This window comes from Polypterus senegalus, chromosome 3 (assembly GCF_016835505.1).
Source record: "Polypterus senegalus isolate Bchr_013 chromosome 3, ASM1683550v1, whole genome shotgun sequence".
Taxonomy (NCBI): domain Eukaryota; kingdom Metazoa; phylum Chordata; class Cladistia; order Polypteriformes; family Polypteridae; genus Polypterus; species Polypterus senegalus.
In genome coordinates, this window is record NC_053156.1 from 225,888,285 (window position 1) to 225,914,397 (window position 26,113).

The following is a 26,113-nucleotide window of genomic DNA, read 5'->3' on the forward strand; positions in this document are numbered from 1 at the left end:
GTTACTCTCACTTCTTCTTCTTCTTTCAGCTCCTCCCGTTAGGAGTTGCCACAGCGGATCATCTTTTTCCATATTACTCTCACTGCACGACTCGGAGTATTTATATCACTGTATCTGAGTGTGAATCACAGCAGCAGCTGATCGGAAAGAGAATTATCGGTATACAGTTTCAAGGACACGCTGTCTCAGCCACTGCAAAATGTTTTAAAGCCTTTCCTGTACGGACCTCACGGTTCAGAAACAGTTTAATCCCAAGAACTTTAAATGCACTCAATCAATTGCTCCTTGTAGAACGGTTTGTACTTATAAGTACAATCACCCCACTGTAAACTTGCACTACAGTTATAATATCTCACAACCTGGGCCACTTTATAAAGCGTATTTACATATGATGACATATCATTTTTAAGGTGAAATGCAGCAAAATATGTTTGTTAAATTATACACATAAAACTTTAACTTCATTTAAATAATCTATATTCTTCACTGGGAGTGTCGTGAAGGATAGAATAATTAAACATGTACTACGAAGATATTTCAATGTTCTTTAAGCGTTTTGAAGAATCGGCGCTAAGCTTACAGATGGCTTAACTTCTATTACAGAGCTGATTGTGTGGCGATCGGTTACTTGGGGAAAGAAAAGCAAGGACTCTTGGGGCGGCCACGCCAATATATATTGAATATAAAACAGAAAGAGAAAATAACAACACAGCTAAAAGCAGCGACAAATTTCGACAAAAGATAAATGCTTGTCATGAGCATGAGGCTCATGAAACACATGTTTAATAATGTGCTTTAGCTCCTATCATCATGAAAATGACATCACGTATACATCTCAGTATTTTAGTTATTCAGAGAGCTGTAATATCACAAATGTAATGGACTCTGTGTCCAGTTGGAGGAAGAGAGCCAGTTTAAGAAGCAAGTAGTGATTCACACACATAGATCACATACAGTAGAAGATCAAATACAAAACAAAGCATTTAACGTGCTACTTTAATTACGATGTAATTTTGAGAAACTGGTTAATTAAACGATTTTAAGATGAAGTTTATAATGTTCTACTAAATGACAAAATAAACTACGTGATTAAAGTGGAAAATTCGAGATTAAAGTTGACATTTCGTGCTTTTTCCTCACTGTGTGCCTTTTTTCTCTGTACCCTAATAAGCTTTCATATGACACTCAGACAGTGGGCTTACAACTCTTCTTTTCACGGCAACTTTGATATGTGACTTCTTTTTTATTTCCGGCACTGTGCGATTTTGTGAATGTGAGCTTTCAAGTTTCTCCAACACGCTATGTCACTCGATCAACTTCCTTTTGTTGATTATACCACGGTTTATTTGAACAAATAGTATGTTTTTCCTTTGCCTCCACTTGGTATTCGCTGAAATTCTTATATTTTCCCCGTGCTTTTCCCATTGTCTTTTCATAGAAGGCTGCGCTTAAGGGCGATTTATATTGATTTGCATATTCAAATAGGCGTAATTCTGGGAGGATTTGGGGCGTTACAAAATGCGCGTGCACGAGCGTTAGTTTTCACGCTGATCGGGATTTATGTAGCGGAAGAACGTGGAAGTTGGAGTACGCACAGATTCCTGCACCTGGATTTTTCTGTGCGTAAGCACATTTCGGCTTTTGTGCTTACGCCATGTTATAGTGCGAGTTCTACGCACGGCGTTATACATGAGGCCCCAGGTCACCAGGTCTGAACCCAGCATATAACATCTTATCTTTTTCTGAGTTGATTGATGTTTTAAAGACTGAGCCTTACCACTCATCACAACTCTAAAAACTGATATTGTAAATTGTCAAAAACATTGGTATAGCAGATGCCACAGCCCAGACAAACCTCGTTGGTGGTACATGGAGGGCAAATACTCTGTTAGCTGACTTCATATAGATATTTTTACACCTTTCTGGGAACTGTCTACACATACAGTATTATATTAGCCTTTATTGAACACAATCAAATTAACGTGGTGTTTTAATTTAGACTACTTGTGCTGCGAAAACGAAGTAATCGGCGTAGACCTCAGTGTTAATGTTTGCAGTACACCATGTAATGCGTCTCATATGTCATTTGATATGAGATTTGTAAAAGCAGTTGTAGTGTAAATGCTATATGGACAAGAGGTTAACAACTTTGTGTCATTCATATGTGGCTTATGCATTTGTGGCTTCTTAAAAACTACTGCGCCATTAGATGATTACAAGACACTCCTTACCCTTTCCTTGATTAGTCCTTTAAATAGGAAGTCTACTAGACAGCCCTTTTAATATAAAATAAATTAATTAATGGTGCTTAAAACACTAAAGAGAGCTGTACTAGGTGTGGCCCACTAGTGGAAGACCCATATGGAGCATACCTAAGACTGGAGCAATTACATCTTTCCCCAAGTCAAGCTGCTGAAAATGGTTTGGCCAGCTCAGAATGTTGCCACTGTAACACTCACTTAAAAAGCAAAAAGAAAGTGAGCGAGTGAGTACTTCTATCCAGTGGGTAAACGTCAGGATGTGAAATGTAGCGATGGACGACAAATGGCACAGAGATTGAATAGCTTAGAGATTATCAAAAGGATCTACCTGACTGTGTGCTTAATGTGGCTCTCAGGCATGCATTTTTTAAATCTATGATGTTACATTCTTTCACTCTTCAAGCTTCTAGGGTCATCTTTGATCTTTATTTTACATGTTATCTTCCATTGTGAACTCTGTCAGAAGACACTTTACACATACAAACCCAATGTGGACTGAACAGACTTCCTTGGACTCAGGTTCAGGTCGTAAGATTTGAATGCACATGTTCTCCAGCCGAGCTGTTAATTTTACACTTGTAATCCCAACCATTTCTGCTCTGCTTCAATGGGTGACCTTGTAAACTTTTTTAATATAATGCTCGGCCTGACCATTTAAATTAGATTTATTTATGGTATTTTATGTGTTTTACTTATCTTCCTACAAATCACAAATGCATGTTTCAAATGCATTTCTGATTTGTGGGGCAACACAGTGGCATAATGGTAACATTGCTGCCTTGGAGTAAAGAGACCAAAGTTCACATCCTAAGTCCTCCATGTGTGGAGTTTATATGTTCTCCCGTGTCTATGTGGGTTTTTTCCGGGTGCTTCAGGGCAGGTTAGGTAGGTTGGTGGTGCTAAATTGGCCCTAGCATGTATGTGTCTGTATGGTGTGTGTTTGCATTCGAGTATATTCACTCTGTGAATGATTGGCACCCTGTCCAGGGATTGTTCCTGCCTTGCACCCTATGCTTACTGTGATATGATCCAGTCCCCCCACATCCTTGCTCAGGATGAAGCAGGTTAGAAAATGGTTGGATGGATTAATGGATGTTTCAATATTTTACAGACAGAGCAATGGAAGGATAAGAGACTTGTGAAATGTCACTCTATAGGCGTGTACCGTGAAATCAACTGGCTATCTTGTGGTTTACAGGACTTAGTCACTCTTACTTGTCATGAAGTGGCCCTGATGACACCAGAGAAGAATCGAGTGCAATACCCAAAGAAGGGTTAGGTTGAAACTCTCAGATAAGCATTGAATTACTGATGGGTTTTCCACTTAAGACAGCACCACTGCCACAAGCTTCCCTTAGCATATTGACCAGACCTCCCACGTTAATGTCCACCACTTTAAAATCACTCCCAGCAAAATGTTTTGAAATTTTGCTTGTATTCTCCCAAAGTTGAGCTGAAAAGTGCCAAGGATATGAGTGGAAATCACCTAATTTAACAAATAATGATCCATCCAGCCATCCATTTTAAAGTTGCTTTAATCCACTGGAGTCTATCCCAGGAGCACCTGCCAAGCAAAACAGGAAAAAATCCAGGACTAGTGGCCATTACATTATTTCATGGCATGCTTCCTGACAAACCCATATTCACTCATATAGTGCCAATTTAAATTGCTAACTGCGACCTGTAGAAAAACTTTGGATAAAAGTGTCTGCTAAGCAAATAAATGTAAATGTAAAGAACAATCAATGCAGATAGTTGAGTGAGTATAGTGAGTAGGCCAGGATCCAAAACTTGGTTTCTGATGCTGTGAAGTAATAGCACTTACCAGTGTGCCACTCAAAATGTAAAAAAAATCCTTCCCTACCTGTGATCGCTGAGTGTGAATGGGTAGTTTGAACTGTTAAGTGTTATGTGGTCTTGTAGCTGTGGTATTGACAGAGAGACAGGATGTTGTTTCTAGTCAGTATTGTGCCTGCCTATGCCCACTGTCTGGTACTTAACACTAAAGTGTCACACCAGGCTGCTGCCGTTCTGCTGAGTCACCACTGAGTGCTCAAACCATGGTGAACAAACAGCTGGTCAGAAAGTTTGAAAGCTTGTCTTTTCATTTTTGCTGTTCCTTTTTGTTATAGCATAGTTCTAAGAAGGAGGCCCAGACATTTCACGATTTAGAAAATGTGCTTCATCAGAAGTGTTAGTTGGCAAAGTTCAGCCAAAAGTAAAAATAAGTGATTGATTGTGTGATTGTTAGAATGACTGGGCCTGAGGCAACACCCCCTCCTTTACAACATTCCTCTGCAGACACATTGTTGCTAAATCTCAAACACTTGATTTCCTTCCCATTCAAAGTCCCTTCTAGTTTGGTTTTACCTCCTAATCCTAATTGCTCTTACCTAGTGGCTGACAGGGGGTGCTCCTGATTAACAGAAAGAATTTTTCAATCAGCCTTTTTAGAGAAAGGAAAGGTACAGGATGGCTGCAGAGAAGATGCATGAAAGCAGAGTTAATGTAGAGAGATAGTGAGAGGCACATAGCCTTGGAATCATTATAGGTGGGCAGGTCCTCTTTAAACGTAGGATACAATACCAGCTTAAAAAATCCAATTTAGCTTCCACAAGCCAAGAGGTAGCAGTGCTACTTTGCATGTTATCGTGGTGCCCCACTTTAATCTAAAAAAACAACAAACTAATAAAAGAACCAGAAACAGAAGTAGCTTATGGGTCCACTTGATTTGCCTATTCTGTCTACCATTCCTCCTCATCTGACATACCAATGACAGCTATTCGTACTGTCATTTACTGTTAATATGTAACACCTAGCATCAGAGGTCACTGTATGTTTAATGTTGTTTCAAGAAAATAAGCTTTATTTATGTTTTGGATGTTTGCAGGTCCTTTCACACAACTTGTGTACAGTTCTGTGCATCCCACATGACCCGGTGGCCTTGGAGGAGCATTTCAGAGATGATGATGATGGTCCTGTGTCAAGTCAGGGCTACATGCCTTACCTGAACAAGTACATCCTTGACAAGGTAAGTGATGAATACTCTTGCAAGCTTTTATACCTACGTGAACATGTGCACACAAGCAGCTATACACACAATGTGAGCATTTAGATGTATATGGATAGATCAACAACCCTACTTTTAATTACATAGCCATAGATACTCATGTTTGTGCACCCCATACTCATACCGAAATTACAATGTATATGTGATGTCCCATGCCAATAGACCCCAGGACAATTACACTCGTAGTTCATAGCCAAGCAGCAGTGAAGGTAACACAGACCACTGCAGAATATTGCAAAATTAGCAAACCAAATATAAATTCGACAATCATTCAAAATAATGAGTGGCAAATTAAAAAATAAAAAGAACAAAAGTAAATAATTCCCAGACGAAATAAAAAAAAATGCAGGTAAAAAAAAAAATATTTAAAAAATACCTCGATGCAACAACCCAACCATTCACTTCCTCCTTCTCGGCTCCTGTTCATTCAGAGCTCTTGAGATTAGTTCACTTCTTCCCTTTCTTCAAGTCAGTCGGAAAGTCAGTCCTACACATGCTGTCTTTCCACTTTTCTCTGTTCCCTCTTTATCTCCAGATCAATGCTAAATGCCAGCTCCACCACTCATGTAAATAAATGAAAGGTTAGTTCATGCATCCTCTGTTTTCTCTGCTCTCTCACATGCATGTTCAGCAGATTCAACTGGTCTGAACAACACTGTCCAACTCCAATGAACACCCCAAAGGAGCACTCAAACAAAACCTTGAGTAAATAATCTTTTCTAATACTCAATATACAGTTCTCATCACTCAATATTCAAACCTTAAATGAGCCTAAAGGGAAAACTTCATCCAGGCCACTACACCCTGAATTGTCATGTTGCACGTCGCACACCAATGTGCTTAGCCCATCTCAGAAATCTTCAACTTCCCCGTCCGTTGTCAGGGTTGGCAGCTTTGACAGGTATTTTTCCTCCAAATTAGTCAAAATCCCACCCAATTCTACAAAACCTAGTCCAATATTGATTAGTCCATTTCAAGCAAGCAAATTGCCTCTCAGTTACACCTTCCTTACCCCCAAGCTGCAAACATCAATTAGCATCACTACTCTCATTGGCCAGTTGGTCATTAATTTGCATGAGTGGGTGTAACTATAGAGTTTAATTTTTAAAACATTTTCACAGACCAGCTAATGCCCAACATGTACAATCTCACAGAGTGAAGTCTCCAAATTGATTTATTTAAATAAATATGATGAACAGTGGGCAGCAAGGTGGCGCAGTGGAAGCACTGCTGCCTCGTAGTAAGGAGAGCAAGATTCATGACCCAGGTTCTCCTAGTGTGGTGTTTACATGTCCCCCACCGACCCCCTAACCAAGCCACGTCTGCGCAGGTTTACCAGTTTCCTCTCATAGCCCAAAGACATACAGGTTAGGTGAATTAGTGTGTGGCTGGTGTGTGTGTGGGTGTGTGTGTTCGCCCTGCAATAAACTGGCTCTCTGTGCAGCGTTTCCTCCTTATACCTTATACTAGCTGTGAAAAGTTCCAGGACAGCCCCATGACCCTGTTCAGGATTAAGTGGGTTAGCAAATGACTGACTGACTGATGAATGGTAGAAGAAAACATGACAAGGGCCAATTTGGCTATGTGTATTGCAGTTTCTTTTCCATTGAAACAATATAACACACAATAATGAGTTGTTCCCATGTGCATCTGCAAAAGAAAAAAAAGTTAAAAGGTCATGCTGAACAAGAACAAATATAAGAGACCTTCATCAGGTGTGTCACTGAGACATAGTGTCTCTTACCTTCTTTTTTGTCAGAAAGATATGACACTGCTAAATCCAAGCAATCCAATTATAGACATCCTGGTGAAATACAGCACATCTTGTTCACACAAGACCCATTCTTTAAGAAAATGCTACCAAATACATAAATCTCTCTATTATAAAAAAAATAGACGAGACTTTTTACCAGGGAAGAGACGTGATCTTTTGAAGAGAGACAGAGAGACACTTTCACTTCCCGCGAGATGGACAAGTCACGTCATACTTGCAACCTTCAGAAGCAAGTCCTGTGATACACATGCAGAGCAGGTTAATGGAAGTATCAAAAAATGAGAGTAAAGATCACACATTAGTGCAAACAAACTGAAAATATTACTCATGGAAATAACAGAACAGCGAAAAGAGATTGAATATTCAGGTGCTGTACAGGCTTTTAAACATTCGAAGCACCGCATGAAATGCAGATCACGCAGCAGAAGCAAGACAACAGCTGCTCGAGCAAAGAGGAGGTAGAGCATTTCGGAGAAGCGGCCGCTGGCAGGGGGAGAATGGGGTTGGCGAGCGAAGCAAGCGGGGGCAAAGCCCCCTAGTCTTTTAAATTTTTAATGTTGTTTTATAAAACTTGCAGTCAAATAAGAAGAAAGAATTACTTACCAGCTGTATCACAGTCCTTATATATTGTAGCAATTGATTGTTTTAAATCGGTAGTATCTTCGTATACCTCCTAGTATATTGTTTATTCTATTTTAATAAATATTTTAATATTTTTCCTACATGTTTACAAAAGGTGGTCTGACAATAGTAGAGGTACAGCAAAAATACATTGTGTACTGTAGTTATCCCACCTTTTGTATTCATGATTATTCAGCCATAACTGTTAGATTCCCACTGCATTGCCCAATTTTATTGGGTAGCAGTAGCTGTGACCTAACAGGTCAGTGGTTGAATAAACTGTAACAATCTTTGAAACTGAATCTTTTATACTTTAAATGAAGGAGGTTGTATGACATTTCACTGTTATTAGGTTGGAAAGAAAAAGAGCTGGTTTCATAGGCTAAAGGAGTGTGGAAATGCAAATAAACATTTTTAGTCTTTACAGAAGCATTTTTTCCACACACCACAGAATTGAAAATAGCTCATTTGGGCATGAAACCAATCAGACAATTATGCCCCCATGTGCACACACCCCTCACACATGTGCACCTCCATGTTAACACAACTCATCTGGCCGGGCCCCTTCTTTCTCTCTTTCTACTGATGGTCATCTACACCACATATGCTCAGAGCAGTGGCACACTGCCTCACGCCTCCACTTCACCCTTCGAAGTCACCGTGCACCACCCTCCCTTTGGTAAGTTCACTGCTTAAATTGCTCCTTATTATATAAATAGATATGACTAACCTACTAAATTATTTTGTGACACCCTTTCTCATTAATAATAATATCATGGCATGAAGTTATTGGAAGTTTGCTTATTCTTCTGTGTAACCACAGCTACTTTGATTACCATAGCTGAACCCTGAGCATGTCTCTCGCAAGTTTCTCTGCCCAGTCTATAAGATGAGGTGGTTTTCTGACTTAGCCATCTTCCAATTCCCATTATCATTTTCACTGGCTGTTTTTCTCACTCTATCTTAACGTTGGCTTCTCTTCTTCTTACCAATGTGTCTTTACACCAGTACTGCTTCTGACTGCAAACTCATTTGCTTGTTTGCATAAAACAGTTCTAAAACCTCTTCTTATGATAATTTCAGAAGCCATGGGTTACAGATACACAGACTGGAATTACATTTATCCTCCTCAAGTGTCCCTCCACCTCTGAGTTCAATGTTGCCCATCAAGGACCAGGTATCACAAACATCTTCAGTGCTATCTGCTTTAAAAGGTCAACAATGTCCCGCTCCTTACATTTTGGTTTACCTTTCGTCACCTACCAGTTCTGAGGGAAATTAACATCCTCTTGAATTTTTTTTATCCAGAATTGGACCTACAAGGGCAATGTAGTCCTGTCTTTCCTAGCTTAGGACTGTAGGCTACCTTCCTGCAAACTGGTATTGTATGGCCACCATGGCTTCAACTTCTGGTGCCTTCAATAAATTTCTTCCATTGCACACACCACACCTACAGGGCTTAGTACCCCATTGGTATCCTTTGTCTAACACAGACGTCTACATGCACACTCTCCGCTCTGTCTTTGGATCATGCAAAGTTTTTTCTTTATTACGTACCTCACCTGCACTTAGGAGAACATTCAAATATTCAAGCTATACTTGTACATATAATAAAATACACACATGCACACACAGCATGCGTACTTACAAACTCACACAAAGTCAGCATACCTTAGACAGCCCTACAAAAATATGCCGAACACAAACACATCTTCAAACATTCACGTGTATGTGCAGATATTCCAAGCTTCAGACACTTAAATGTAAATGTGAAATCTGACACTAACCTACATTTACAATTGTGAGAAAAATTTGTAGAGAATTTCAGATTGTTTGGATTCTGGCATGAATGATTCATAAAATGCGACCTGAACATGCCCTCCGGATGATCCTTTTCAGAATGCAACTGCACTGCTTAAAAAATTAAGGGAACATTTAAATGAATGAAATATTCATTCACTTTACTGAGTAATACTGTGTAATTTGTTGAGAATTAAATGATGTAACAACGATCATCAGAGTCATGGTTGCGTACTGTCATCCTAGGATTTTTTTTGTCACCTCCTTAAGCATTGAAATGTGTTTTCTTGCAGTCATCTTTTATAGGACAACTGCTCCGGTGGTTCTAAATTTCACCTGTTTGTGCACAATCAGACTGAATATGGATTAGTAGACATATAGTCTTTTACAAATGTTCTGGGTCATGTTGCGCTTCAAGATATTTTTGTTGTGAAGAGGAAAAAATACCTTTGTTTTTGGCTCCAGCGACCCCCGTGACCCTGTGTTAGGATATATATCGGGTTGGAGAATGACTGACTGACTGACTGAATAACGAACCCGAAACCCAAACTTCGATCTCATTGATTAGAACAACTAATTCCTGTTACCATCTTTTCTATTTGTTCACGAATGTGTTTTTCTTCTTGACTTTGAATATTTAAGCAAAATTCTTAATATGACATTGCAGAATTGAGTGCATGCTGTACTGTATATTTTCCACTAGTTAGTCCTATCAGTGGCTATGATTTAGTGTAGATAAAGAGGTAATGTGAATTCCAGAAAGCTCTTCAAACTTTTAGATTCACATTTCCACTCATGAAGAATCAAATGGATAGCTGTTACACACGCAAGTTTGCAGAAACATCCAAACTATGAATGAACATATACAGGCGAACTTACATGTAGTTACACAAGTGCAAAGAAAACCGCTGTACATATGCACATTCAAATATGCTCAGCCATATATTTACTTGAGATATGCGCACACCCAAACCAGCTCAGTATTCTGTACAGAATGTGATTCTTCTTCTTTTTTTTTGTATGTGTGACATAATCTCAGCGAGGGGCAATTTTTAGAAATGCTGTTGCAGCTCTCTCCAGAATGGGTGCTTTAAAAACCTAGCAACAATCCGTCTGAGTTTTGCAGCTTGGCAGGATGCCTTCTTGAAGGGCCTGAAGCTCAGTAATCCCGTGACCCAGCACCGCTGGCACTGCACCACCCACAGTAACTCAAAAGACAAAACCTCAGGGTTTCTTACCAGCTGCTGTAGTTGGTGATGTTATATGTATTTGTTTTGGAGAAGAAGGAAAGTAAATGCTAATGTGAATGCTAATGTAGATGTGTTTGATTCTCCACAAAGCCAACTTCTTGCATCTTTCTTTTTCTGTTGCTTTTATTAGGTGGAGGAGGGTACTTTTGTGAAAGAGAATTTTGATGAACTCTGTTGGACTCTGACAGCTAAAAAAAATTACCATCCAGAAAAGAATGGCAAAAGCATCATTCCCTGGCAAGATGCTTTCCGCCTCTGGTGTCTCTTCAATTTCCTTTCCGAAGACAAATACCCTTTGGTTATCGTCCCAGATGAGGTAGATTGACTGAAGATTCTTTCTTTGTCTGTTTTGTCTTTATTGCCTTTTGTTGGAAAACATACTGTCATAACACACTGACAATGAAATTATACCATGTGTTTGATTTCTTTGCTCATAATGCAAATATCAGTGACCTTTACAGACTAACCAATTTGACCGGGCACTTAGCCAATTATGGAAGCCAAGGCTGTGTGGCAGATTGATGACATTTTATTTTGTTTCCCCATAAAGATCAAGCCTTGAAACTTCCACCTATTCGCAAGAGTAAAATCTGTATTCATGTTACATTGAAGCAAAAAAAAATGGCTCAGTACCATCTGAAAGAGTAAAATCTAGAAATTGATTGGGGTGGGCAGTAAAGGAGAGGATTTGTAGAGTGAACAATATGGAAGAATGAGAAGGCAAGCTACTTGGGCGATGTCAGCAAGTATTTATCAGCATGTGACTAAGCAAGTGTGAGACTAAGTGACTGATAGAATGATGGAGTGAGTGGTTACACAGTTAGAGTGAGTGGACACTTTGTCACTTTTTTATTTACTGAAATAAATATTTTTATCTACAGTCGTTATTATTATAGTATTAATGCATTGGCAACACAATACCTACTACAGTGCCAATTGAGCTGTTTTTGGAAAATAAGCTCATATGAGGAAGTGGGTGTGTAAGTGCAGAACTTGGAATCCACAACAGAGAGGACAAAAGTGAGGAAGTCAGTAAATTAATGATTCAATTCAGCATTGGACAACTGAGAGAAAGATGAGAGAAAGAGTCAGTGAGAGAAGACTGGACAGCAAAAGTAAGCATGTGTCTTGACTTCGGAGTCCCAAAAGCATAGAAGTCCCAAAACACTTTCAATGTTGCCCTCTAAACAAAGGCTCAATAATCCAAGAAGCTCCTAAAAGCACCAAAAGAATCTGCCCAAAAAGGCAAGGTAATCCACAACAAACAAAGTACCAATATAGAAATCAAAGGTGTAGTCAAAAACAGAGCACAGGTTCAAAAATCACAAAAAGCAAGAGCAAAAGCAGAAAGCACAGGTAATCACAAGAAACACTCCACTCCCTAGCATGTTCAAAATGAACTTCCAGTAAATATGGAAGGCACTCTAATTAATATATAGGGTGGAGGGCATTGATTGGCTGGTGGCCCCGCCCCTTGGGGAATCACCCAAAAAACACACAGAACATAATCTAGGCATTTTTCAATTACAAAAAAGCACAAAGATTGCATGAATGAGAGCCAGACAGTGAGCAGAAGAAGGAGTTACATATTAGGAGTGAGACTGAGGTAAGCAACTGAGTAATGAGGGCATCACTAAGAGTGCAACAGTGAGGAGGAGATACTAGAAAGTAAATGAAAAGATCAAATAAGTGTAAGAAGTGTAGTGAATGAAAAAGTAATGGACCAGTAGATTGAGGGATTAAATGTGTATATTTGCATATACTGTAAATGAGTTGTGAGACTAAGACAGTGAGATAAGTCAAGAGTAGTGTCCACATTATTTTGTTCATATTTAAAAACATTCACCTTTTCTCCACACCAGCCTGGCATTTTAACCCATGAAAATGGAGACTTCAAAAAAAAAAAAAAAATCCAGGGCTATATATTTCTGAAAACAATGGGTTGACACTACAATGTGGATGTGTGAACAAGTAGACTTTCAAAAACGCAGATTCTAATTGCACTGTGAATTGTTTGTCCTTATTACATATCCCTTCTGTGCTCATTACAACATCTCATTCCCCCATTGGTCATCCTTCACAGAAGAAAAAGATATTCCAACATAGTGGACAGAGAAGAGTTGCTTTTTATGGCACTTGTTGTGTTGCTTAACTCTATGCATGTAAATTGTGTTTCGTACAGTTTAAATGCTGTATAAATGTGCAAAAGGCAAATAATTTATCGCCCACTAAAGATAAATGATAAATCCCATTGCCAGCAACATTATAATCCCTTCAAAGATTTTTCCTGTGATGCTTGCATTCCCATTGTACATGAACATCTACTTCACATGTGTTTTCAGTTGTTTTAGCGTGGAAGGAGATACTTTCATAAATTATGTGTAAATGCTCATGTGGACGGAGATTATTTTCACTTAAAAATGACATTTTTAAATGAAAACTTAGTATTGCGGACGTAGCCTAAGTGCAATTGCAAGTGACTGAATGAATGAATAGATTAAGTCTGATTATGGATATATGTAAGAAAAGGAATGCCGAATACCTGAACAAAGCAAAATGAAAATGAGTGTGTGAGAGAGCAAAAGCACAAGAGTGAAAGAATAAGGGAGAAAGGAAAACAAGGTAATAATGAAGTGAATGAGCAAGCAAGTGTACGAGTGAATAAGTGAGTGAGGTTAGGCATAATCATTGAGTAGAATTGTGAGTGAGTTGTTGATCAAGAAAGAGGTGGTCGGGCAAGATATAGGGATGGATATTAATGAGTAAGTGAATAAATGGATGCAAGGTCAGTGACTGAAAGAGAGTGAGTGTAGAAAGAGTACACAAAAACAGTGAGTAAACAAGCACATATATTTTCAAATAAGTAAGTAACTAAGTGTAAGGATAGTGGTGTAGGACTTGGCAAATGCAAGAGAGAGAGCAAATGAGTATAAGGGTCAATGATTCAGTTCATGAATGAGGGATTGCAGGACTGAGGAGTAGGGAAACTATTGAGCAAGTAGGCAAGGGAAAAACTGAGGGAGAACGTGATACGCAAGTTAGGATTGAGTGCTAACTCGTAAGGTAACACTGGTTAAAACAAGCGAATAGAATAGTAAGATTGGTGACACATTACACAACGTCTAACTTGTCAAACTTAACAACTGCAGTTGCCTTGAGTGTGTCAGATTTTATAACGTAGAATCTCAGATGAGGACAGATTACACAACTGGCTTGTGACTTTTCAGCACTGTTTTAAATTTCCAAAGTACTACAAACTATATTCTTATCCTCAACTAACATGCTGCATGACAGCACCAGTGCCTGTACAAATGTTTTTCAGGTATGATGATTTCAGCAGCAATCTCAGAACTTTCTCTTTCCATTCTTTCGTGCTTCAACAACCACAAAACATCAACCAGACGTTTCCAAAACGTGCAATTGCCTTCTTTACTGGTGAATTGTGTGTCGAACTGAGTGCATTGTTCTTCTGGCTGAGCACGCATTGGTTGTTAGCTCTTGCCTACACACAAGCCAGTCTTTAGAACGTAAAAGACATCTGATTTTAACAGAGTGAGTTGATGAGGATATCGTACCACATGACTGGTGGCCACAGAAGTGCACTGTGTCATTATGTAAATGATGTCTCCAACTGGAAATCACTGGGAGAGTGTGAGAAAATGGGCAGGTAATGAGTGGACTAATGAAAGGAGAACAGTGCAAAACTGAAAGTGATTGTGTAGGACAAATCAAGTCAGTAAATGAATGAATGAATGTAAAAGTGAGGAAGGGAGAGAATGCAATGCTAAATGAATGGATAAATGAGTGAGTGAACATGGAGACCTTTGAGTTAGGTGAAAAATGGGACAAGACCTGTACAGTGGAATGAGAGACTAGAAGAGTAAATGAGAAATTGATGAAGGGGGCCAGCAAAATAGCTTTTTCTTCACAGATAATAATTGATCGAGCATCTGTTTGCATCTCGTTTTTCTAGATTTAACATCTTAATCTAACTGAGGTGCATTATTATGGCTAAATATAATATTTTTTCTCTCGTAGTCCACTTTAATCACTATCTCAGATTTGGACATAAACATTTCATACCTGTAACGTAACTTGATCTAATGACAGGATGTGATACATGTGCAATTTAAACAAACAAGCCTATCACTTAACCAACCTGGTCTTTACAATTAGGTTAATTTCATACTGAAACATATGGTCATCTTTATGGACAACAATGTCTCACAGAATAAGTTAAAGTTTTTACATATTGATCTCTATTGAAAATCTTCCTGAAACTCTCTTGCCACACATCTGTATGTTGCATCATTCCGACAACAGTTGTTTTATCTGTCCCTTCCTGTACATTACAATGGAGCTGCTGCAGACATGATATGTGTCTTTGGTGCTCTTTGTCTAAACTGCTTTATAAGGATTCATGCTAAAAATTAATGATGCTATGCATAAAAATGAAAACCATGAAGATGAACAATATTGACAAGCTTTTTATTTAGAGAATTAAAATTGCCAGTTAGCTGTATTATAAGATAAAGCTGTTTTATAATTTGCAATTCTAATGACTTATTGTGAAATATTAATCTGTTTAGAAAATTGTTATAGTCTAATACTACATATGCTTTGGTAGCATCGTCAATCCATGTCTTTGGACTATTGGATGATACAGGAGGACCCAGAGGAAACCTATATGGATATAGTGAGAATATGCAAAATCCATGCAAGGAGGACCTGGAATTACTCAATAATTAAAAATCAAATCTTTCATCCACTTTCTATTGGTAGATTAAATAACTGTGGTCTTGTATATATGCTACAGTGGTTACACCTACCTTTTTAGTTTTTCTTTTTATGGGAATTCCTGTTTTAATGCTTTTATAGATTAAGGTCCATCAGCTCACAGTTAAAGGATTCTTGGCATAATTTTATAGCTAATTGTAGTTCATCCCAAGGATATGCATTTCTAAGCACAAAATTCAGTTCATTCAATATACTGTATCTGCCCTTTGGAAGAGAATGTGGACTGACTCAGCCCTACCTATAAAGGCTACAGTTTTGCACTTTTACTTACTACAGCATCTGTTCATTTTTGAGTAGTGCATATTTCTAGTGTACAGTAGGGCAAGGGATTCTAAAAGTACAAATATATAGTTTGTATTTCTTAGTTAGTGCAATCATATTGCCAATATTTTAGATAAACCAAAGTTTGTTTTTGTATTTTTTTATAAAACTTTATTTTTATAATTGTGCAATCAAAATTTAAATGGTACATGGAATTTATGGACACTCTCTATATGTGTGTGTGTATGTATGTGTATCTGTCTATCTATCTATATCTCTATGGCATTATAGGTTTATAGTACATGTGTACTTAAACCCACTTAATTCAGGATGAAGGAGTCGGCGCTTATCTTGTATGAAATAAAATCACAGTTTTGCCTGTAGTACTTTATAAAAGTTACTGTTATAATATTTCTATGAACTAAATTAAAATGTACTGTTATAATACTACATATTATAATGATAACTGTTATATTATGAATCTGAGTCTGAATACTTTGTATTCTCTATACAGGTGCCGGTCATAAAATTAGAATATCATGACAAAGTTGATTTATTTCAGTAATTCCATTCAAAAAGTGAAACTTGTATATTAGATTCATTCATTACACACAGACTGATGTATTTCAAATGTTTATTTCTTTTAATTTTGATGATTATAACTGACAACTAATGAAAGTCCCAAATTCAGTATCTCGGAAAATTTAGAATATTATGAAAAGGTTCAATATTGAAGACACCTGGTGCCACACTCTAATCAGCTAATTAACTCAAAACACATGCAAAAGCCTTTAAATGGTCTGTCAGTCTAGTTCTGTAGGCTACACAATCATGGGGAAGACTGCTGACTTGACAGTTGTCCAAAAGACGACCATTGACACCTTGCACAAGGAGGGCAAGACACAAAAGGTCATTGCTAAAGAGGCTGGCTGTTCACAGAGCTCTGTGTCCAAGCACATTAATAGAGAGGCGAAGGGAAGGACAAGATGTGGTAGAAAAAGTGTACAAGCAATAGGGATAACCGCACCCTGGAGAGGATTGTGAAACAAAACCCATTCAAAACTGTGGGGAGATTCACAAAGAGTGGACTGCAGCTGGAGTCAGTGCTTCAAGAACCACCATGCACAGATGTTTGCAAGACATGGGTTTCAGCTGTCACATTCCTTGTGTCAATCCACTCTTGAACAAGAGACAGCGGCAGAAGTGTCTCGACTGGACTGCTGCTGTGTGGTCCAAAGTTATGTTCTCTGATGAAAGTAAATTTTGCATTTCCTTTGGAAATCAAGGTCCCAGAGTCTGGAGGAAGAGAGGAGAGGCACAGAATCCACGTTGCTTGAGGTCCAGTGTAAAGTTTCCACAGTCAGTGATGGTTTGGGGTGCCATGTCATCTGCTGGTGTTGGTCCATTGTGTTTTCTGAGGTCCAAGGTCAATGCAGCCGTCTACCAGGAAGTTTTAGAGCACTTCATGCTTCCTGCTGCTGACGAACTTTATGGAGATGCAGATTTCATTTTCCAACAGGACCTGGCACCTGCACACAGTGCCAAAGCTACCAGTACCTGGTTTAAGGACCATGGTATCCCTGTTCTTGATTGGCCAGCAAACTCGCCTGACCTTAACCCCATAGAAAATCTATGGGGTATTGTGAAGAGGAAGATGCAACACGCCAGACCCAACAATTCAGAAGAGCTGAAGGCCACTATCAGAGCAACATGGGCTCTCCTAACACCTGAGCAGTGCCACAGACTGATCGACTCCATGCCACACCGCATTGCTGCAGTAATCCAGGCCAAAGGAGCCCCAACTAAATATTGAGTGCTGTACATGCTCATACTTTTCATGTTCATACCTTTCAGTTGGCCAACATTTCTAAAAATCCTTTTTGCATTGGTCTTAATTGATATTCTAATTTTCGAGATACTGAATTTGGGACTTTCATTAGTTGTCAGTTATAATCATCAAAATTAAAAGAAATAAACATTTGAAATACATCAGTCTGTGTGTAATGAATGAATCTAATATACAAGTTTCACTTTTTGAATGGAATTACTGAAATAAATCAACTTTGTCATGATATTCTAATTTTATGACAGAAACCTGTAGATTATTATAGATCCTTGCCCAAGATAACTTGCAAAATTATAGCGTGTCACAAGAGCGAGACATTGACAGATAAAGAGTTGGGGCAGCCACCCGTATATTGTGGTATCCTGGCTGCAAAAGTCGTTTTCCTTTAACAAAATACAGAGCACTGAAGTGCACACAACGAGTCAAAACAAGACTAAAGAAACAAAGGAAAAGGGGCAGGTTTTAAAGGGGAGACAGGAAGTGAGTCGTATGGATCTGGCGTGGTCTTCCACCATTGGCTCGTGGCGGAGGTGACATCAGAGGGACTGGAGCTGGTGTGGCCGACTTCCATTGGCTCAGTCCCGGAAGTGATGTCAGGAGATCCAGGTGAAATCCCCCGGGGATGGTCTACAGGCAAGGGAGAAAAAGAGTCAGTGCACTCTGCCACACCCCGGCATGCCTCCGAACTGCCTTCACTCAAGCCCTTTAGCTGCCTCCCATGCGCGTGTGTGACAAGTGCATATAATAAATTATTTTTTGGCAAAATTTAACATTAAAATGTTAGCAGCCAATGTAGCAAAACACTGAAAATCTTATTTATATGTCAGTTAATAGAAGCACTACAGTAGAAGACAGAGGTGTGGACTTTATGTGGGCCACTAGAGTTTACAGGCAGATACAGTGCATCCAGAAAGTATTCGCAGCGCATCACTTTTTCCACATTTTGTTATGTTACAGCCTTATTTCAAAATGGATTAAATTCATTTTTCCTCAGAATTCTACACACAACACCCCATAATGACAATGTGAAAAAAGATTTTTGCAATTTTATTAAAAATAAAAAAATTGAGAAAGCACATGTACATAAGTATTCAAAGCCTTTGCCATGAAGCTCAAAATTGAGCTCAGGTGCATCCAGTTTCCCCTGATCATCCTTGAGATGTTTCTGCAGCTTAATTGGAGTCCACCTGTGGTAAATTCAGTTGATTGGACATGATTTGGAAAGGCACACACCTGTCTATATAAGGTTCCACAGTTGACAGTTCATGTCAGAGCACAAACCAAGCATGAAGTCAAAAGGAATTGTCTGTAGACCTCTGAGACAGGATTGTCTCGAGGCACAAATCTGGGGAAGGTTACAGAAAATTTTCTGCTGCTTTGAAAGTCCCAATGAGCACAGTGGCCTCCATCATCCGTAAGTGGAAGAAGTTCGAAACCACCAGGACTCTTCCTAGAGATGGCTGGCCATCTAAACTGAGCGATCGGGGGAGAAGGACCTTAGTCAGGGAGGTGACCAAGAACCCGATGGTCACTCTGTCAGAGCTCCAGAGGTCCTCTGTGGAGAGAGGAGAACCTTCCAGAAGAACAACCATCTCTGCAGCAATCCACCAATCAGGCCTGTATGGTAGAGTGGCCAGACGGAAGCCACCCCTTAGTAAATGGCACATGGCAGACCGCCTAGAGTTTGCCAAAAGGCACCTGACGGACTCTCAGACCATGAGAAACAAAATTCTCTGGTCTGATGAAACAAAGATTGAACTCTTTGGTGTGAATGCCAAGCCTCACGTTTGGAGGAAACCAGGCACCGCTCATCACCAGGCCAATACCATCCCTACAGTGAAGCATGGTGGTAGCATCATGCTGTGGGGATGTTTTTCAGCGGCAGGAACTGGGAGAGTAGTCAGAATAAAAGGAAAGATGACTGCAGCAATGTACAGAGACATTCTGGATGAAAACCTGCTCCAGAGCGCTCTTGACCTCAGACTGGGGCAACGGTTCATATTTCAACAGGACAATGACCCTAAGCACGCAGCCAAGATATCAAAGGAGTGGCTTCAGGACAACTCTGTGAATGTCCTTGAGTGGCCCAGCCAGAGCCCAGACTTGAATCCAATTGAACATCTCTGGAGAGAACTTAAAATGGCTGTGCACGGCGCTTCCCATCCAACCTGATGGAGCTTGAGAGGTGCTGCAAAGAGGAATGGCGAAACTGGCCAAGGATAGGTGTGCCAAGCTTGTGGCATCATATTCAAAAAGACTTGAGGCTGTAATTGCTGCCAAAGGTGCATCGACAAAGTATTGAGCAAAGGCTGTGAATACTTATGTACATGTGATTTCTCAGTTTTTATTTTTAATAAATTTGCAAAACCTCAAGTAAACTTTTTCACATTGTCATTATGGGGTGTTGTGTGTAGATTTCTGAAGAAAAAAGATGAATTTAATCCACTTTGGAATAAGGCTGTAACATAACAAAATGTGGAAAAAGTGATGCGCGTTTAATACTTTCCGGAAAATATCCGTTGTTCCTCCCTGCAGCGTCTCCTAGTGGCCCCCACGGTATCCAACAGGGCTGCGTATAAAAACTACAATGTCCATGATGCCCTGCTGGTCTTCGGGGAACCTCGGAAGAGGTTTAAATAAACCTAGTAGTAGAAAAAAGCAGTAACAAAGTAGTGAAAGAGGAATTTAGCATTCATGGTATAGAAGGAGTTAGAATAGTGAAAAGAATCACATTTGACATATACTGTATAAACTCAAGCAGAATGGAGATTTTGTGGAAGAACATGTGGAAAGATAAGAGACTAGAGTTAGACAGGAGCCATTTAGATACATGTCAATCAAACTAAATACTTTGAACTGAATCCTAGCAGTAATGGTAAACGAATGAAGAGCGTAAAGCCGTGAAATGCAATTGCATCAAGTGAACAAATTCATTCAAATGCCTGACACTTTGGTTGAAGATTGAGTTTCAGATTGAAAATCCCCATGAAGGGGATTGCACTAGTGCATTGGACATTTCGTTATTAATTTGTTTGTGGGCAGCAACTAATGAAACAGGCTCACAAGCTAGTCACAGAATGAAAACCCAGTAGATCTATGATCAGGTTACAAAGCTGTGAAATGCACTTGGTTTGGATTAAAAGGATGCTACATTATTTGGCTTGTCAAATGACAAAAGCAAAATGACTTGTTGCTCCTGAATTAAAGAATGGCTGTTGCACTCTGTATTGGTAGGTACCTTACACCAAAAATGATAGACAGTAGCCTTGCTTTGGTATCCATTATAAACTACTTCTTATTGACTTGAGAGCTCCTTTGATAGGTATCCAGAAAACTGAAATCATCCACCTAGCAAACATAATCACAAAGATTCACAGGCTATCTTTTGAGACAAAAACACTCTATAACAGAAGAACCCTTGACAGTTGATATACTATAGTGAAACATGTACTTCAATTCAGTCTTTTTATGGGGTTTTTTACAAGATGGAATTCATGATCGTGGGGAATGTGAACATATGAAACTGAGTGAAACTTATTGTTTGGATTACACTTAATTCAGTGAAAATATAGAAGCAAAGGAACGAGAACTATGTCAATGATGTTTGAAATTATAGTGAATTCAAGAAGAAAGCTTTGAAGGGAAAGAAACAGAAGTAATGTGCTCTCACTGTTGCTTCCTACTTCCTCCCCTCAGGACTTAATGACTCATTTTCTTTAGAAAAAAAACTTTGGCTTTGTCAGCAGGTGAAACTTCTGTATTTTTAATGTGCTTTATTTGTGGAAGAATGATATGTATATATATATATGTGTATGTGTATATATGTATATATATATATATATATATATATATATATATATATATATATATATATATATATATATATATATATATTATATATATGTATATGGTATATATATGTGTGTATATATATATATGTGTATATATATATATATATATATATATATATGTGTATATATATGTATATATATGTATATATGTGTATATATGTGTATATATGTGTATATATATGTATATGTAAAAATAGCTTGCAGTTATCAGACATTTTTATTTTCCATAAATATGAGAATATGTTCTCCCATGAACACACAAACATAAATGTTGTGCATAAACAGATGCTTCTACTTACAATATATATACCCATATATAGGGTGGTCCAGATCTAATTATGCAATTTTCATTACGCTATAATTTATTAAGTTTATTACATAGAAAATCACTTGAAAAATCCAGGACCATCAAGAAGTGTGCAAACTGACGACATGAAGAATTGTCTTTGCGCCGAACTGGAATCGTCCCTGCATAAATCAAAGTCATCCAGACGACCTGGATCTGCATAATTAGATCTGGACCACCCTGTACATGTCATCGGTTGATAAATGATTAGACACAAATACATACACACACCCGCATTCTTAGTTGTCTCTTGTACAGTACCTTAATTTATATCCCTGCAAATCTGTAATCCAGCTTGAAAATGCACAACCACACTCTGGCATTTACACATTTGCATGTACAGATGAACATGTGTGGCACATGTCACACACCTGAAATAAAGTTTGCAGGTTTGTGCACAGCTTATGTAATGTATGAACCACAAGCTAAGTCACATGCAGTAAATGCATTCACTCATGAAGATAACATATACGACGACTGTCACATGAGCATACCTATAGATGTCATGTACATTCTGACTCCTATGGGGGGCGCTCAACCAACCACAACATAAACCCCTTTAGTAGAGAATGTCTGGTAACACAAACAGAAATAAATGTAAAATATTTCATTCAAAGTCCTAATTTACCTAGTAGGCAGAGTTGGGCTCTTTGAATTTCTTTCTTTATTCCTCCTTAAGTTCAGGCTCTGTGAAAGCCTCCTCCTTAGTTTTTAGTGTAGGGACCATGCTGAAGATTCAGTGGTACACCTTTGGCCACACCTAGGTGGAGTTGTCTTCATTAATGATCGGCAGAAGTGAACTGACCTTCTTGATTTCTGCCCTCTTTTAAACTGTCCCTTGGTCAACTAACTGGAAGGGGTGGAATTCCAATTCTTGCTGTAGACTTCAATAGGTCAGATTGCCATTGACTTCCAGAAACCTCTAGAGGAGATACTCCCAGCATGTTGCTGAATTTCACTTATGGTTCCCTTAATATCCTGGCTTTTTCTGCATTTGAAAATGAGTTCAATTTTGAGAGTACATAAACAAAAACTCCTTTACACAGATGCATGAATCCAAACAGCAACTAATGAATGCTCACCAGCACACATGTGTTTACAAAATTAAATCTTCAGAAGCACAATTTAGGATCAATTTAGAATCGCCAATGCACCTAACCTGCATGTCTTTGGACTGTGGGAGGAAACCGGAGCACCCAGAGGAAACCCACGCAGACACGGGGAGAACATGCAAATTCCATGCAGGGAGAACCCGGGAAGCGAACCCAAGTCTCCTTACTACGAGGCAGCAGCGCTACCACTGTGCCACCCAGATTAAGAAGTATTTCTTTAATATTTTTTAGCTGTATGTGTGTGTGTGTGTATATATATATATATAATGTATATACTGTATAGTGACAGATAGGGGGCGCTCTCTCTCCCTTGAACCCCTGTCCACGACGCCAGACACCAGGTAAAAGTCCACAAGTTGACTTTATTTAAATGCCACAGTGCAGAAAGCACCATCTCCTCCACTATACTCATACACAAACCAAATACACAATAATACAATCCTCCAATTCCCAGACGCATTGCCACCCTTCCACTCAGCTCAGCTCTCCGTCTGGGAGCTCCCACAGTCTTTTTATATACCCTGACCCGGAAGTGTTCCCAATCCCCAGTCCATGTGATCCTGTATCACTTCCAGGTCAGGTAAAATGTTCTTTTCTTCACCCCGGAAGCACGTCATTCCCCTTGTCCATGTGTGCTTCCGGGCGTAGAAAATATCCGTTGTTCCTCCCTGCAGCGTCTCCTAGTGGCCCCCACGGTATCCAACAGGGCTGCGTATAAAAACTACAATGTCCTTGATGCCCTGCTGGTCTTCGGGGAACCTCCATACTGCAGGGAGGGCTACACCTTGCGGCTTGGGGGTATTGGCCGGGATAAATTTATATATATTTGGATATATGGATATCAATAGAGTTTTAAGGGTGACAAAAAAGTGTAAAATTAAAGATGATGAAATTTGAAATAGTTTTCTGGGGTTGTCATCCTTGCCGACTATAACCTTAGAGGATGATGAACATTGATGTTAATACAAATTGCAAATGTGGAGGCATGCAAGAAACATGAGTGGTCCTCTACAGTTCACATGTGCAAAATATCATAAATGCATTTTTGGCAAACCATAAACACAAAAATTCCCCCAACATAAACTTTTCAGTGAGTAATGCTCCCTTTTAATTGGCTTCAAATTTCTGAATTAGGACATTTTTTTTTCAATTAAATTTCTACATTTAAGTATGTAATGTATACTTAATTAAGGTAATGTAACTATAAACACCAAGCCCCAACTACGAATAGTATTACAATACAAAGTTCAAACACATTCATGTTATGTAGCTTTATTTAAACCATAACAAGAACATTTTCTTGCACAACCACTGGAGTTCCTACACTCATTCTTGTATAAAAGTATGAGTATGTCCGATGCCCACATACACACATGCATCCATCTCCACAAATGTTGCCCTAAAATGACTTGCACTCTATTTCCTGAATGTACAAACACAACAGGAAAAACATAAAAGTGTATAAGCTGTATGTTCTAATATATAAGAACATTTTTGATAAGGACAGTCCATTCAGATCAACATAGCTTATCAATCTCCAATCACCTAACTTGCAAAATACGATCCAGTTGAGTTTTAAAGGTCCCCATAATACAACTGTCTATCACTGTAACCTGGTCATTTATTCCATAGATATGTGATTCTTTCAGTGAAGAAAAAAAATTAACATTTATGTGAAATTTCCCCTTAAAGAGCTGTGGCCAGATGTTCATGTTGAAGAATTCACTTTTAAACAACAGCTGGAATCAAATTAATTTCATAATTCAAAGCACTTCAATCATGTCTCCTCTTAATGTTTGCTTAAACTGAAAAGATTCAATCTTTTCTTATACCTAATAATTCATAATCTTGGCCTAGTTGCTATTCTTTGGACTTTATGTAGTGCTGCTGTATTTGTTTGTAATATGGAGACCAGAACTGTACACGATATTCCAGATGAGGCTTCACTAGTGCATTGTATTGCGTAAGGATAACCTTGATTGATTCTTGATTTTTACTGAATACATCATTCTATGTAATCTAACATCCCAGTAACTTTCTTAATGCTGTTTGGATGTGGATTGTGAAGAATATGCAACGGCTCATACAGTAAGTGTTACACAATAGGAGATTTAAAACATTTGAGAATTACATCTAACATTATTGCTTTCCACTAACATTTTACATGCACTTAAACACAAGCTAACATGTGAGCCAGTATTGACCAGAGTGAGAGAAAGATTACTAGTTTAATGAGTTTATTCAGGGTATCTCATTTATTTGGTATACAGTAATCCCTCGATATATCGTACTTCGACTTTCGTGGCTTCACTCTATCGCGGATATTAAATGTAAGCATATCTAAATATATATCACGGATTTTCCGCTGGTTCACGGATTTCTGCGGACAATGGGTCTTTTAATTTATGGTACATGCATCCTCAGTTTGTTTGCCCAGTTGATTTCATACAAGGGACGCTATTGGCGGATGGCTAAGAAGCTTCCCAATCAGAGCATGTATTACATATTAACTAAAACTCCTCAATGACATAAGATATGCTTCCCGCGCGGTGCTTGATTGTTTGCTTTTCTCTCTCTTTCACCCTCTCTGACATTCTTTGCGCCTGACGGAGGGGGTGTGAGCAGAGGGGCTGTTTGCACAGAGGCTGTTTGCCTAGAGGATATGGATGCTCCTCTACAAAATGCCGCTTTATCGCGGTGCTTCGGCATACTTAAAAGCGCAAAAGCACGTATCGATTTTTTGATTGTTTGCTTTTCTCTCACTCTCTCTCTCTCTGACATTCTCTGCTCTTGACATGCATTCTTTGAAGAGGAAGATATATTTGCATTCTTATAATTGTGAGAAAGAACTGTCATCTCTGTCTTGTTATGGAGCACAGTTTAAACTTTTGACTAAAGGGTGTTATTTCATGTCTAGAGGGCTCTAATAATGTTAACAGTGTGGGAGAGTTTATGAGGGCTTAAAATATATAAACATAACCATATAAACATATGGTTTCTACTTCGCGGATTTTCATCTATCGCGGGGGGGGGTTCTGGAACACAACCCCCACGATCGAGGAGGGATTACTGTATACTGTAGCTAGGTTTTCCCAGAAAAATGGCTGACATTATCTCTAGAGTC

At 38.8% G+C, this 26,113-nt stretch overlaps 1 protein-coding gene across 1 annotated transcript in view; it reads left to right on the top strand.

The window, feature by feature from the left end:
- The window catches only part of LOC120525932 (differentially expressed in FDCP 6 homolog), a 113,696-nt gene that overhangs the window by 40,347 nt on the left and 47,236 nt on the right, over window positions 1–26,113 (top strand). The window contains exons 2-3 of the mRNA XM_039748633.1: window positions 5,152–5,292; window positions 10,907–11,092. Of these exons, the coding sequence (XP_039604567.1) occupies window positions 5,152–5,292; window positions 10,907–11,092 (327 nt within the window). The remainder of the gene's footprint in view (window positions 1–5,151; window positions 5,293–10,906; window positions 11,093–26,113) is intronic.